The following is an 11,600-nucleotide window of genomic DNA, read 5'->3' on the forward strand; positions in this document are numbered from 1 at the left end:
ATTTTTCCAATAAAGCTATTTGTGGAGCGAATGGATTCCCACCTGAGCTGTTAATCTTCACAGCTCCCCCAGAGTACCCATGGGCTTCTTAGCTGTTTCTTTGATTAATCTTGTTCTTGCTCGACCTGTCAGTATAGACCGATGACTGTTATGGTAGGTTTGCATTTATCCCATCGTCTTTCCAGTTTTTAGATACTAGAGCAGAGTGTAGCAAATGATCTCAAATAAATCTCTGAGTCCTTCACATAACTCATTAGGTGACCTCTGACCTGTAAAGGCAGTTGTCTGGACTGGGTTTTATTTTGGGGTATCTAAATTAAAGGGGTTCTATACATATATTTATATGCCACAGTTGACAGATTTTTTTCGGCACAACTTTGCATTGGTCTATCCGCTTAATCCTGATGAAATACAAGGAGGTTTGTGGTTGGAACGTGAAAAAGGGCACTGTATGTAACCAACCAATATCAGGGCTCATTTTCCTCCTCCTCCTCCTGTCTCAGGAGTATCAAGCCTCAGGGGTCAGGTGAAGGTGACACTGTGGTTAATCCCTTAAAATGGAAGCCCATTGGGCTGTTACCAACGGGATGACGCAGCCTCGTCCATCTCTTGTGCGTATGTCTCTCTGTGTATCAGTGTTGGAGCCTTTTACAGCACGGATATAATTTCGCACAAGGTGCTACCTGAGCTGAGCAATCCCAAAGACGTCACTGATACAAAGGCAGATCTGTGTACGGTACAAGGGCTTTTTTAACAGCATCTTGGATATTTCCCAGATAATCTACACAGCTACTAATCCTGTTTGTTTTTTGGAGAAAGGTGAGACTGAATGATCCAAATATTTCATCTTTTTAAACATATTTTTAAAAGAAATTAAATTAAAAACATTTTAAATGGGAAATTTTCAAATAATTATTCACTATCATGTAGGCATGCCGTTACAACCCGGTAATAAAACCTTTTCCACTTTCTCTTGATTCTCCTTCCTTTTACTGAGGTGGTGCCAGGTAACCCGACTCACCTCACTTTCACCATTTAATTTGGCTGACATCACAAACGACATGTCTCCATATTGATGTTTTTGTTCAACTTTTGATTAAAAGGCAAAGTTAATATCATTTGAAGCCCATATTCCAAGGCTGCATGATGACATATAGTGATGCATGTTAATGTAACATATCTTTGCCAGTTCTATTAAACAAAGGCCACCATTTTTAGGCCCGAGCCACGAATTGCTGCAAAGGCCTATTGTAATCACAGGATTTATTTTTATTATGCCCCTTTAATCGGCTTTTTGGGGGCCTAAACATATATGAAAACTCACCAAACTTTACCTAAAATTGTCCCCCAACTAAAACTTTTGAATTTTAATGTAATTGAAAATGGGCATGCATGGCATGGCAGTGCCCCCTAAACTGAGACAGGCCAACGGGTGAGTCCTAGAGGTTTGAAATTTGGTACACTGGTAGATCTCTTCAAATCATGAAAAAAAACTCTCTCGGGGATATGCCCTAAGACCAACAGGAAGTCAGCCATTTTGGATTGAAGTTGCAATTTTGACCCCATTTTTGCTCTTTCTAGCCTCGTATCTGAGCGAACTCCTACAGCTTTTCACTTACAGACTTCCAAATCACTCAGTATATTCTCAAGGCATTGAGGATCTAAAGTTATCAATAGCTTTTTGCTGCATCAAAGCATGTGGGCGTGGCAGTGTGGCGAATTTCGATATCTCTCCATTTGAGTAGTTGGCTGTAGACATACATGCATGATCTGATTGGTCCAAACTGAATATGGTTGATCTGTCATCCTCTAACCATCTCCATCGCATCACATTGGTATTTGGATCAACGGCGCCCCTAGGAAACTTCAACCACTTTATCACCCTCATACATCATCGAATTCCCTTCAAATTTGGTATGCATCATCATGGACAAATGCTGAACACGGTGGCACTGTCAATTGATGACATCACATTAGCCCCACCCACTAACAACCAAGTAAGCACAGCTTCCAATGGGAAGGTCGTATTTCGGCCAAATTTTAAACGCTTCTCACCAAAGCAGAACTCGGCATGAACGAAGAGTCGTACAAAGGCTTGTTCACGGCACCACCTAGTGGCAATGTGCAGAATGGAGCGGCAGGCTCGACAGTGGCGAGGAGGCGACGATGCCAGGCTCCCGAGATCACTAGACAGGGCGAGCAGAGCTTTGCTGCGAGGGCCGCCAATGCTGCTTGCAGCTTTAATTTTTTTTACTTCCAGTCATACCTTAAAAAAGCTACTCTGTTTCAGCATTAAAAAAAATGGATTTATTAACAAACATTACAATATAAACACGTGACGCATAAAGATTGTACGCTGAGGCACAAAGTTGTCGTCAGAAAACATTTCCATTCAATTGTGGCCCTTAAAAACCTGAGCTTGATACAAAATCCTATGAATTAGCACAATGATACAGAAGCATTATAAAAAAATATAGGTATAAATATACTGTTTGTGCACCTGACAGTCTATTTTATATTCTTCATTAGAAATGAGCCTTGAAACATTTCTGCCTGTAAAACTCAAAGCTGAATGAAGAAAATTAATGCACACCCTTACAACACATCCAAGGCATTAAAAAAAGTTATGTTTCTCCAATAAGAATGGTTTTAAATAGGTTTCAATGTACAAAAAGGTAATGAGTGGCAGAGTTTGGGTGCGGCTCTGACATACAACCTCATTCATTAGAATATCAATCAGCAAGAGACGCACAATATTTAGGAGAAATAATAAGCAGTGATCACATGCTTCTGGCAGCCACAGAACAAACAGCCTGATGAAATCCATTCAGACGTTCCATACAGGAGAGGTCACAGGTGGATGGTCAGAATGCTTCTGTGCTGCAGCCACTAGGAAGGCCCATCTTCCCCACGTATATCTCTGTACTTGGCCATTTCCTCAGGAAAAACTTTGCTGAGCTCAGAAATCAAGAGGCTCTTGAATTTCTGCAGAACAAGAGAAGGAAATAGACAATGTCGTGATTTTACATGGTGCTAGATAAATAAACTGAATTAAACTCATTGTGATCTGTAAGTTCTCTTGATTTTATAATAAGATAGCGAAGTTTGAGAAGTTTACATCCACTCATCATCTGGAACGTCATATTAAATCCTGGATTGTATTGATTTTTTTTTTTTTTTTTACTTTCATTTGAGGTAGTAATACTGTACAACAAACAACTTCAATGCTTTTTAAAAACAACAATTAGTACCAAGACTGTAATATTTGTATGGAATCCCAAAATCCACATTTGTGGAATTGGATAAAATAATTGCAAAATTTATATTGCAAAGAAAATGCCCACGCATAAAATACAAAACACTACAGAGAGGAAAGGCCGAAAGGGGACCTAATCTCCTGGTTCTAAAATATTTTTATTGGGCAGCACAATTAAAGCCATTAATCTCCTGGATCCAAGGCGATTCTCACACAAAGTGGCTAAACATTGAACAAACAGTGTGTTCTGAACCCCTAAAGGTATTACCATTCTTAAAGGGCCTGTCACTGTGGACTAAGACTACACTTAAAATCTGGAACAAAGTACAGGTTGCCTTTAAATTGCCTGGAGTTCTGTCAGTACTAACAAGTATCGCACTTATCAAATCCTTTAACGCCAATACCATTCATAAGGGTTTTGCAAAATAGGCTGATCAAGGACTCCCTTTTATACATCAGTTGATTGCCAAGAACAATCTTATGTTTGAAGAGGTACACAGACACTTTCATCTCCTGAGAACTGATTTCTTTAGGTATCTACAGCTGCGCTTTTTTCTGACCTCACACAGGGAATGGAAAAGAGCATTACATCCCATACCAATAGAAAACCTCCTAACTCAATCCCAAAATGGTAGAGAGGATAAGAAACTGAAACTCTTTACAAAGTATTACCGTCAATGAGTCTTAATAGGCCCACCCAGATGAAACAAAGATGGGAGACAAAGAAGGCTAAAATCCTTTCTGGTGAAATGTGGGAGGAGGCTTGGATGGAGGCACACCAAACTACAAACTCAAATATATGGCATGAATTTAAATGGAAAATAATTTGTAGATTTTTCAGGATCTCAGATGTAGTTGCTTAGTTTGACCTAAGAGTACAAAGCTTGTGTTGGAGTAACTGTAACTCAACAGTACCTAACCACACACACATTTTCTGGACATGCCCTAAAAACCTTCTGGAAAGAAGTGTACAGGGCTATTAACCAGATCTTTCAATAAGTTATACATAAGAAGGTAGCAGTTGCATTACTCGGTATCAAACCTGCAGATATGCAAGAGAGGACTACATCATATTTTTTTAAATGTAGCTCTGAAATGCATTACAACTAAGTGGATGCAAGTGGAACCACCCTCCTACAATGTGTGGGTCCAAAACGTAAGGGAACTGCACCAAATGGAAAAGATAACACATCCAATAAGGCTTTAAGTTACTTTCATTATTCGATGGGGCCGATTAGAAGCATTTCTCATGTAAAGACTTAAGTAAATTTGCTTAAATGCACATTTACGTGAACATGACAGCATGAACATATGTCCTAATTTAATCCTTGTGTTTGTTATGTTTAGCAAAGAGGTTTGAGACAAATATTACCAGAAACATAAAACACATAAATCAACAGAATGCTGGGTAAGAGTTTTTGTTGAAATCACACCTAAATAAAGACAGTTACACGTGGCTAAATGACTCTGTTTACAAGAAAACGGGAATATTGAGAACTATTACTGGCCACTTTACTGGGACAGTTCGGCTCATTACAGGAACCCTACACATTTTTCCATTCTTTTCCAGATTCAAATTTCCTGAGTTTCAGTCCTTTTCCAGCCTTTTTTTTTTTTAAATATGGAAAGCCAACTATAATCTTATAGTAGATATTTCTACAGCCTCTAAATATGAATCATGCAAAAATTACAGACTGTAAGGACATCTGTGTAGGATGGATGGAGAAACAGACGGACAGATAGGTAGATGGATGTGACTTATAGAGAATAGTATGGGGGCTAAATTCAATCCAAATATTTTTCAGATCCATTTTCTCAATTTTTTTTCTATACTTATCCAGATCTGGAAAACACTTAAATCAAATTCCATACTGTTGCAGATTTTTCCAGATTGCGTGGGAAGCTTGTTGGTAATGTCAGTATCCCCACTATAATTTATTACCGTCATGGTGTCTATCTTCCCTTTGACCTGCTCGTTCCTTGCCAAGGCTCTCTCCAGACATTCCTTGGTGTACAGCTGGGGGTTTCTGCCTTGGTCGATGTACCTTTGAAACACAGGATTAAACATCAAATCATGATAAGGCGTGCTACAAATACTAACTAACTGACCTAAATATTTGTCTGTAGAACATTGGCAGCATCCATCTTACTGAGGTCTAGCTTTGATTTCTTGATCTCTGACCTACTTCAATACATATTTTCTGTATATACACATGCCGAATGTATATCTACAGGCATCAGAGGTAAACAGTAGATCTACATCCCATCTGGTATTAAAAAAACACACTAAAAAGTGTTGATAATCTTAAATCGACTAAATATGTAATGGAGTTCAGCGTGGCCTGACAGTACCATTAGTGCTAACTGTGGCGCATTAAAGACAGAAAAAAAAAATCCCTTAGTAAAAGGAAGAAAATTTGTAGCAAGCTACAACAAAACATGGTGCCATCCAGTCGCAGGACTCACTCAAACACCTCCAGGGGTACGTTAATGTCATGAAGCTGCTTTTGGCACTTATCGATGTCTTGTAGCCCGGATATCATGAAGTTCCTGGGGAGATACGCCAACAGAGCAGCTTAACATGAAGCTTTCTACCGTGGGGCTATCTTTATATGTAGCTGATTAAAACCTAACTCACAGTTTCTGGTTGAGGACCGCTTGGCTGCTCGGTTGGAAGTCGCTGACGATAATTCCCAGCTGTCGAATGTTCTCAATGAATTTCTCCAGATGCTCCTCGAGATTATCGAACTTTTCGGCCATTTTGACCTTTTTTTAAACCAAATAAATATGTACTAATAACAACGTATCGGAAATCCCTCAACTAACCTAGCGTTGTTTACTGCCACCTACACTACAACTAGAACGCCGCTGCACTTTACGGCCGGCAACCAGCCAATCGCTGTTGAGAATTGTCTGTTAACGCAATCGTGTTACCCTGGAAACAAGTACTGGAAGATTGTCGTATTGTGTCGCAAAGAGTCTTGCTGTTTGAGAGCAGGGCTGTTCTTCGTGAATGAGACTGCTGCAGTTGATTTTTACACTTTTAAGATTATTTAACCTCAGAAAACAGTCTCCGTGTAAAGATAAGTTAGCATAAATTGCTGATTTTGAAGTGTTAATTCAATTCAGTTTATTTATATCGCGCCAATTCACAACACATGTCGTCTCAAGGCTCTTCACAACAGTCAGGTACATACATTCCAATGAATCCTAACGATTGAACAGTGCAGTCGGAGTTAGTTATTTATTCAAATTGGATAAAAAGTTTTTCTTTCTAAGGAAACCCAGCAGATTGCATCCAGTCAGTGACTTGCAGCATTCACTCCTCCCGGATGAGCATGTAGAGACAGTGGACAGTCACTGGCGGTGACTTTGCAGCAATCCCTCATACTAAGCATGCATGTAGCGACAGTGGAGAGGAAAAACTCCCTTTTCACAGGAAGAAACCTCCAGCAGAACCAGAACCAGGCTCAGTGTGAGCGGCCATCTGCCACGACCGACTGGGGGTTTGAGAGAACAGAGCAGAGACACAAAGAAGCACTGATCCAGGAGTCCTTTCTATGGGAAGGAAAAGTAAATGTTAGTGGATGTAGCTCCTTTAGTCGTTTCACCTAGAAAGAAAGAACAGATAAACTCTGAGCCAGTTTTCAAGGTGAGAGTCTGAAAGAGAGCACATATAATTAGTTACAGTAAAAGCTCAGTCAATTGCCATGTCTAGGAGAGAGAAAGGGTTAAACACTGACGGCCATCTGGATCATCGGTAGAAGGTGAGCATTAAGTTGTTGCCAGCAGAGGTTTGGACGATGCCCCTCTCCAGAAAATAGTCACAGGTAGACACAGAGTCAGGTCAGGTGTAGCTTCTAGGAAGAGAAAAAAGAGAGAGAACAAAGTTAAAAGCTGAAATAACAGCAAATAATGCAAAATTGGAGAGTAGTGTGAGAATGTAGCAAAGAGGGTGAAGTGGTCAGTATGTCCTCCAGCGGCCTAAGCATATGGCAGCATAACTACAGAGATAGCTCAGAATAAACTAAGCCACTCTAACTATAAGCTTTATCAAAAAGGAAAGTTTTAAGCCTAGCCTTAAAAGTAGACAGGGTGTCTGCCTCATGGACTAAAACTGGGAGCTGGTTCCACAGGAGAGGAGCCTGATAACTAAAGGATCTGCCTCCCATTCTACTTCTAGTGAGTCTAGGAACCACCAGTAAACCTTCAGTCTGAGAACGAAGTGCTCTGTTAGGAACATATGGAGCAATCAGATCTCTGATGTATGATGGATCTAGATCATTAAGGGCTTTATATGTGAGGAGGAGAATTTTAAATTCTATTCTGGATTTAACAGGGAGCCAATGAAGAGAAGCTAAAATAGGAAAAATATGATCTCTCTTTTTAATTTTCATCAGAACTCTTGCTGCAGCATTTTGAATCAGCTGAAGGCTTTTAACTGCATTTTGTGGACATCCTGATAGTAAAGAATTACAATTGTCCAGCCTTGAAGTAACAAATGCATGGACTAGTTTTTCAGCGTCACTCCTGGATAGGATATTTCTAATTTTGGCAATGTTCCGGAAATGAAAGAAGGAAATCCTAGAAACTTGTTTAATATGGGATTTAAATGACATGTCCTGGTCAAAAATAGCACCATGGTTTTTTTACTTTATTATCGGAGGTCAGTAAAATGCCATCCAGGTTAAGTGATTGACTAAGCAGTTTCTTTTCTAAAGACTCCTGTCCAAAGATGACAACTTCTGTCTTGAGATTGTCTGTCCGAAATTAGAAGCAGTAACTTTAAAGTCATCCAAGTTTTTATGTCTTCAAGACATGCTTGTAGTCTATTCAACTGGTTGGGCTCATCAGAATTCATGGATAAGTAAAGCTGAGTATCATCAGCGTAACAGTGAAAATGTATCCCATGCTGCCTGATAATTTGACCTATTGGAAGCATATATATAGTAAAGAGAATTGGTCCAAGTACTGAACCCTGTGGTACTCCACAATTAACCCTGGAGTTTAAAGATGATTTATCATTTACATGAACAAACTGGAATCTGTCAGACAGATAAGATTTAAACCAGCCTAGCGCTGTTCCCCTGATCCCTACAGCATATTCCAGCCTTTTTAAGAGAATATTATGATCGACTGGATCAAATGCAGCACTGAGATCTAACAGAATCAGTACAGACACAAGTCCATTATCTGAGGCCATAAGAATATCATTAGTGACTTTCAGCAGAGCTGTTTCAGTACCACGATGAGCTCTGAAGCCTGACTGAAACTCTTCAAACAGGTCATTGCTGTGTAAATGCTCACACATTTGATTACCAACTATTTTCTCAAGAATTTTAGATAAGAATGGGAGATTGGATATAGGGCTGTAATTTCTCAAGTCATCTTGATCAAGCGAAGGTTTCTTAAGTAAAGGTTTAATTACAGCTAACTTAAAAGCTTGAGGTACATATCCATTTACTAAAGATAGATTAATCATAGAAAGAAGAGCTGCTCCATCTAAAATGGGGCTGGTAATCAGAGGGAACACTTCCTTAAATAATTTGGTTGGGATTGGGTCTAACATATAAGTTGAAGGTTTAGATGAAGCTAATATTTGTGATAACTCAGGAAGCTCCACAGGATCAAACAGTCCAAACACAGATCAGGTTCTGCAGTTATTTCCAATGTTGTCTCACTTGCTGAGGATAAAGTAATCCTCTTCAGGAGTATGTCAAAGATTTTATTTTCAATAGAATCAATTTTATTTAAGAAGAATCCCATAAAGTCATGGCTGCTAAGAGCTAACGGAATGGATGGCTCAACAGAACTATGACTGTGTAAGTTTAGCAACTGTAATAAAGAGAAACCTAGGATTATTCTGTTTCTCTTCTATTAATGATGAGAAATAAGTTGTTCTGGCTTGGCGAAGTGTCTTTTTATACAACAGTAGGCTATTTTTCCAGATTAAGTAGGAATCCTCTAGGTGTGTAGAGCGCCACTTTCTCTCCAATTTTCTAACATTGTGCTTTAAAGTACACAGCTCTGAATTAAGCCAGGGAGCTAGCCTCCTATGAATAGTTACCTTCTTTTTCAAGGGGGCTGCATTGTCTAATGCATCACGCAACGTGTTACAGACTTTACGAGATGTTCTGTCTTTGCACATATTAAATGAGAATCTAATAGGTTATAATAACCATAGTAAAAGTAGAGGCATGTCAACTACTTCAACATCTTTGTTAACTAAATGCAGAAAACAAATGAAATGATGAATATATACACACACCCACACAGGTGCTGGTCATAAAATTAGAATATCATGAAACAATTATTTCAGTTATTCCATTCAAAAAGTGAAACTTGTATATTGTATTCATTCACTGCACACAGACTGACATACTTCAAGTCTTTTTTTTTTATTTTGATGATTATAACTGACGACTAATTAAAACCTCAAAGTCAGTATCTCAGAAAATTAGAATATTACTTAAGACCAATACAACAAACTATTTTTTGAAATGTTTGCCAACTGAAAAGTATGAGCATGTACAGCATTCAATACTTAGTTGGGGCTCCTTTTGCCTGGATTACTGCAACAACACGGCGTGGCAGTCGATCAGTCTGTGGCACTGCTCAGGTGTTATGAGAGCCCAGGTTGCTCTGATAGTGGGCTTCAGCTCTTCTGAATTGTTGGCTCTGGCATATTGCATCTTCCTCTTCACAATACCCCATAGATTTTCTTTGGGGTTAAGGTCAGGCAAGTTTGCTGGCCAGTTAAGAACAGGGACACCATGGCCCTTAAACCAGGTACTGGTAGCTTTGGCACTGTGTGCAAGTGCCAAGTCCTGTTGAAAATGAAATCTGTATCTCCATAAAGTTGGTCAGCAGCAGGAAGCATGAAGTGCTCTAAAACTTCCTGGTAGACGGCTGCGTACACCTTGGACCTCAGAAAACACAGTGGACCAACACCAGCAGATGACATGGCACCCCAAACCATCACTGACTGTGGAAACTTTACACTGGACCTCATTCTGTGCCTCTCCTCTCTTCCTCCAGACTCTGGGACCTTGATTTCCAAAGGAAATGCAAAATTTACTTTCATCAGAGAACATAACTTTGGACCACTCAGCAGCAGCCCAATCCTATTTGTTTTTACCCATGCAGGCAAGATGCTTCTGATGCTGCCTCTTGGCCTCTTGTTCAACAGTGGCTTGACACAAGGAATGCGACAGCTGAAACCCATGTCTTGCCTACATCTCTGCGTGGTGGTTCTTGAAGCACTGACTACAGCTGCAGTCCACTCTTTGTGAATCTCCTCCACATTTTTGAGTGGGTTTTGTTTCACAATCCTCTCCAGGGTGCGGTTAACCCTATTGCTTGTACACTTTTTTCTACGACGTCTTTTCCTTCCCTTCGCCTGTCTTAATGTACTTGGACACAGAGCTCTGTGAACAGCCAGCCTCTTTAGCAATGACCTTTTGTGTCTTGCCCTCCTTGTGCAAGGTGTCAAAGTTGTCTTTCAGACAACTGTCAACTCAGCAGTCTTCCCCATGATTGTGTAGCCTACAGAACTAGACTGAGAGACCATTTAAAGGACTCTGCAGGTGTTTTGAGGTTATTAGCTGATTAGAGTGTGGCACTAGGTGTCTTCAATATTGAACCTTTCACAATATTCAAATTTTCTGAGATACTGTGTTTGGAATTAGTTATCAGTTATAATCGTCAAAATTAAAAAAATAAACATTTGAAATATATAAGTCTGTGTGTATGAATGGAAATAATGTACAAGTTTCACTTTTTACTGTATATATATATATATACACAGTACAGACCAAAAGTTTGGACACACCTTCTCATTCAAAGAGTTTTATTTATCTTCATGACTATGAATATGGTAGCTTCACACTGAAGGCATCAAAACTATGAATTAACACATGTGGAATTATATACTGAACAAAAAAGTGTGAAACAACTGAAATTATGTCTTATATTCTAGGCTCTTCAAAGTAGCCACCTTTTGCTTTGATTACTGCTCCGCACACTCTTGGTATTCTGTTGATGAACTTCAAGAGGTAGTCACCTGAAATGGTTTTCACTTCACAGGTGTGCCCTGTCAGGTTTAATAAGTGGGATTTCAAGCCTTATAAGTGGGTTTGGGACCATCAGTTGTGTTGTGTAGGAGGTGGATACGGTACACAGCTGATAGTCCTACTGAATAGACTGTTAGAATTTGTATTATGGCAAGAAAAAAGCAGCTAAGTAAAGAAAAATGAGTGGCCATCATTACTTTAAGAAATGAAGGTCAGTCAGTCCAAACAATTGGGAAAACTTTGAAAGTGTCCCCAAGTGCAGTTGCAAAAAC

At 39.5% G+C, this 11,600-nt stretch overlaps 1 protein-coding gene across 1 annotated transcript; it reads right to left on the reverse strand.

The window, feature by feature from the left end:
• Positions 1-2,284: 2,284 nt before the first annotated feature.
• On the reverse strand, positions 2,285-6,170 carry med10 (mediator complex subunit 10). The gene is made up of 4 exons (XM_047383053.1): positions 5,895-6,170; positions 5,723-5,806; positions 5,199-5,301; positions 2,285-2,985 (listed from the first exon to the last, which is right to left on the reverse strand). Exons 1-4 carry the CDS (start codon positions 6,014-6,016, stop codon positions 2,890-2,892), a joined length of 405 nt encoding a protein of 134 aa, XP_047239009.1. The 5' UTR covers positions 6,017-6,170; the 3' UTR covers positions 2,285-2,889.
• Between the last annotated feature and the right edge of the window lie 5,430 nt (positions 6,171-11,600).

This window comes from Girardinichthys multiradiatus, chromosome 13 (assembly GCF_021462225.1).
Source record: "Girardinichthys multiradiatus isolate DD_20200921_A chromosome 13, DD_fGirMul_XY1, whole genome shotgun sequence".
In the NCBI taxonomy this organism is placed as follows: Eukaryota; Metazoa; Chordata; class Actinopteri; order Cyprinodontiformes; family Goodeidae; genus Girardinichthys; species Girardinichthys multiradiatus.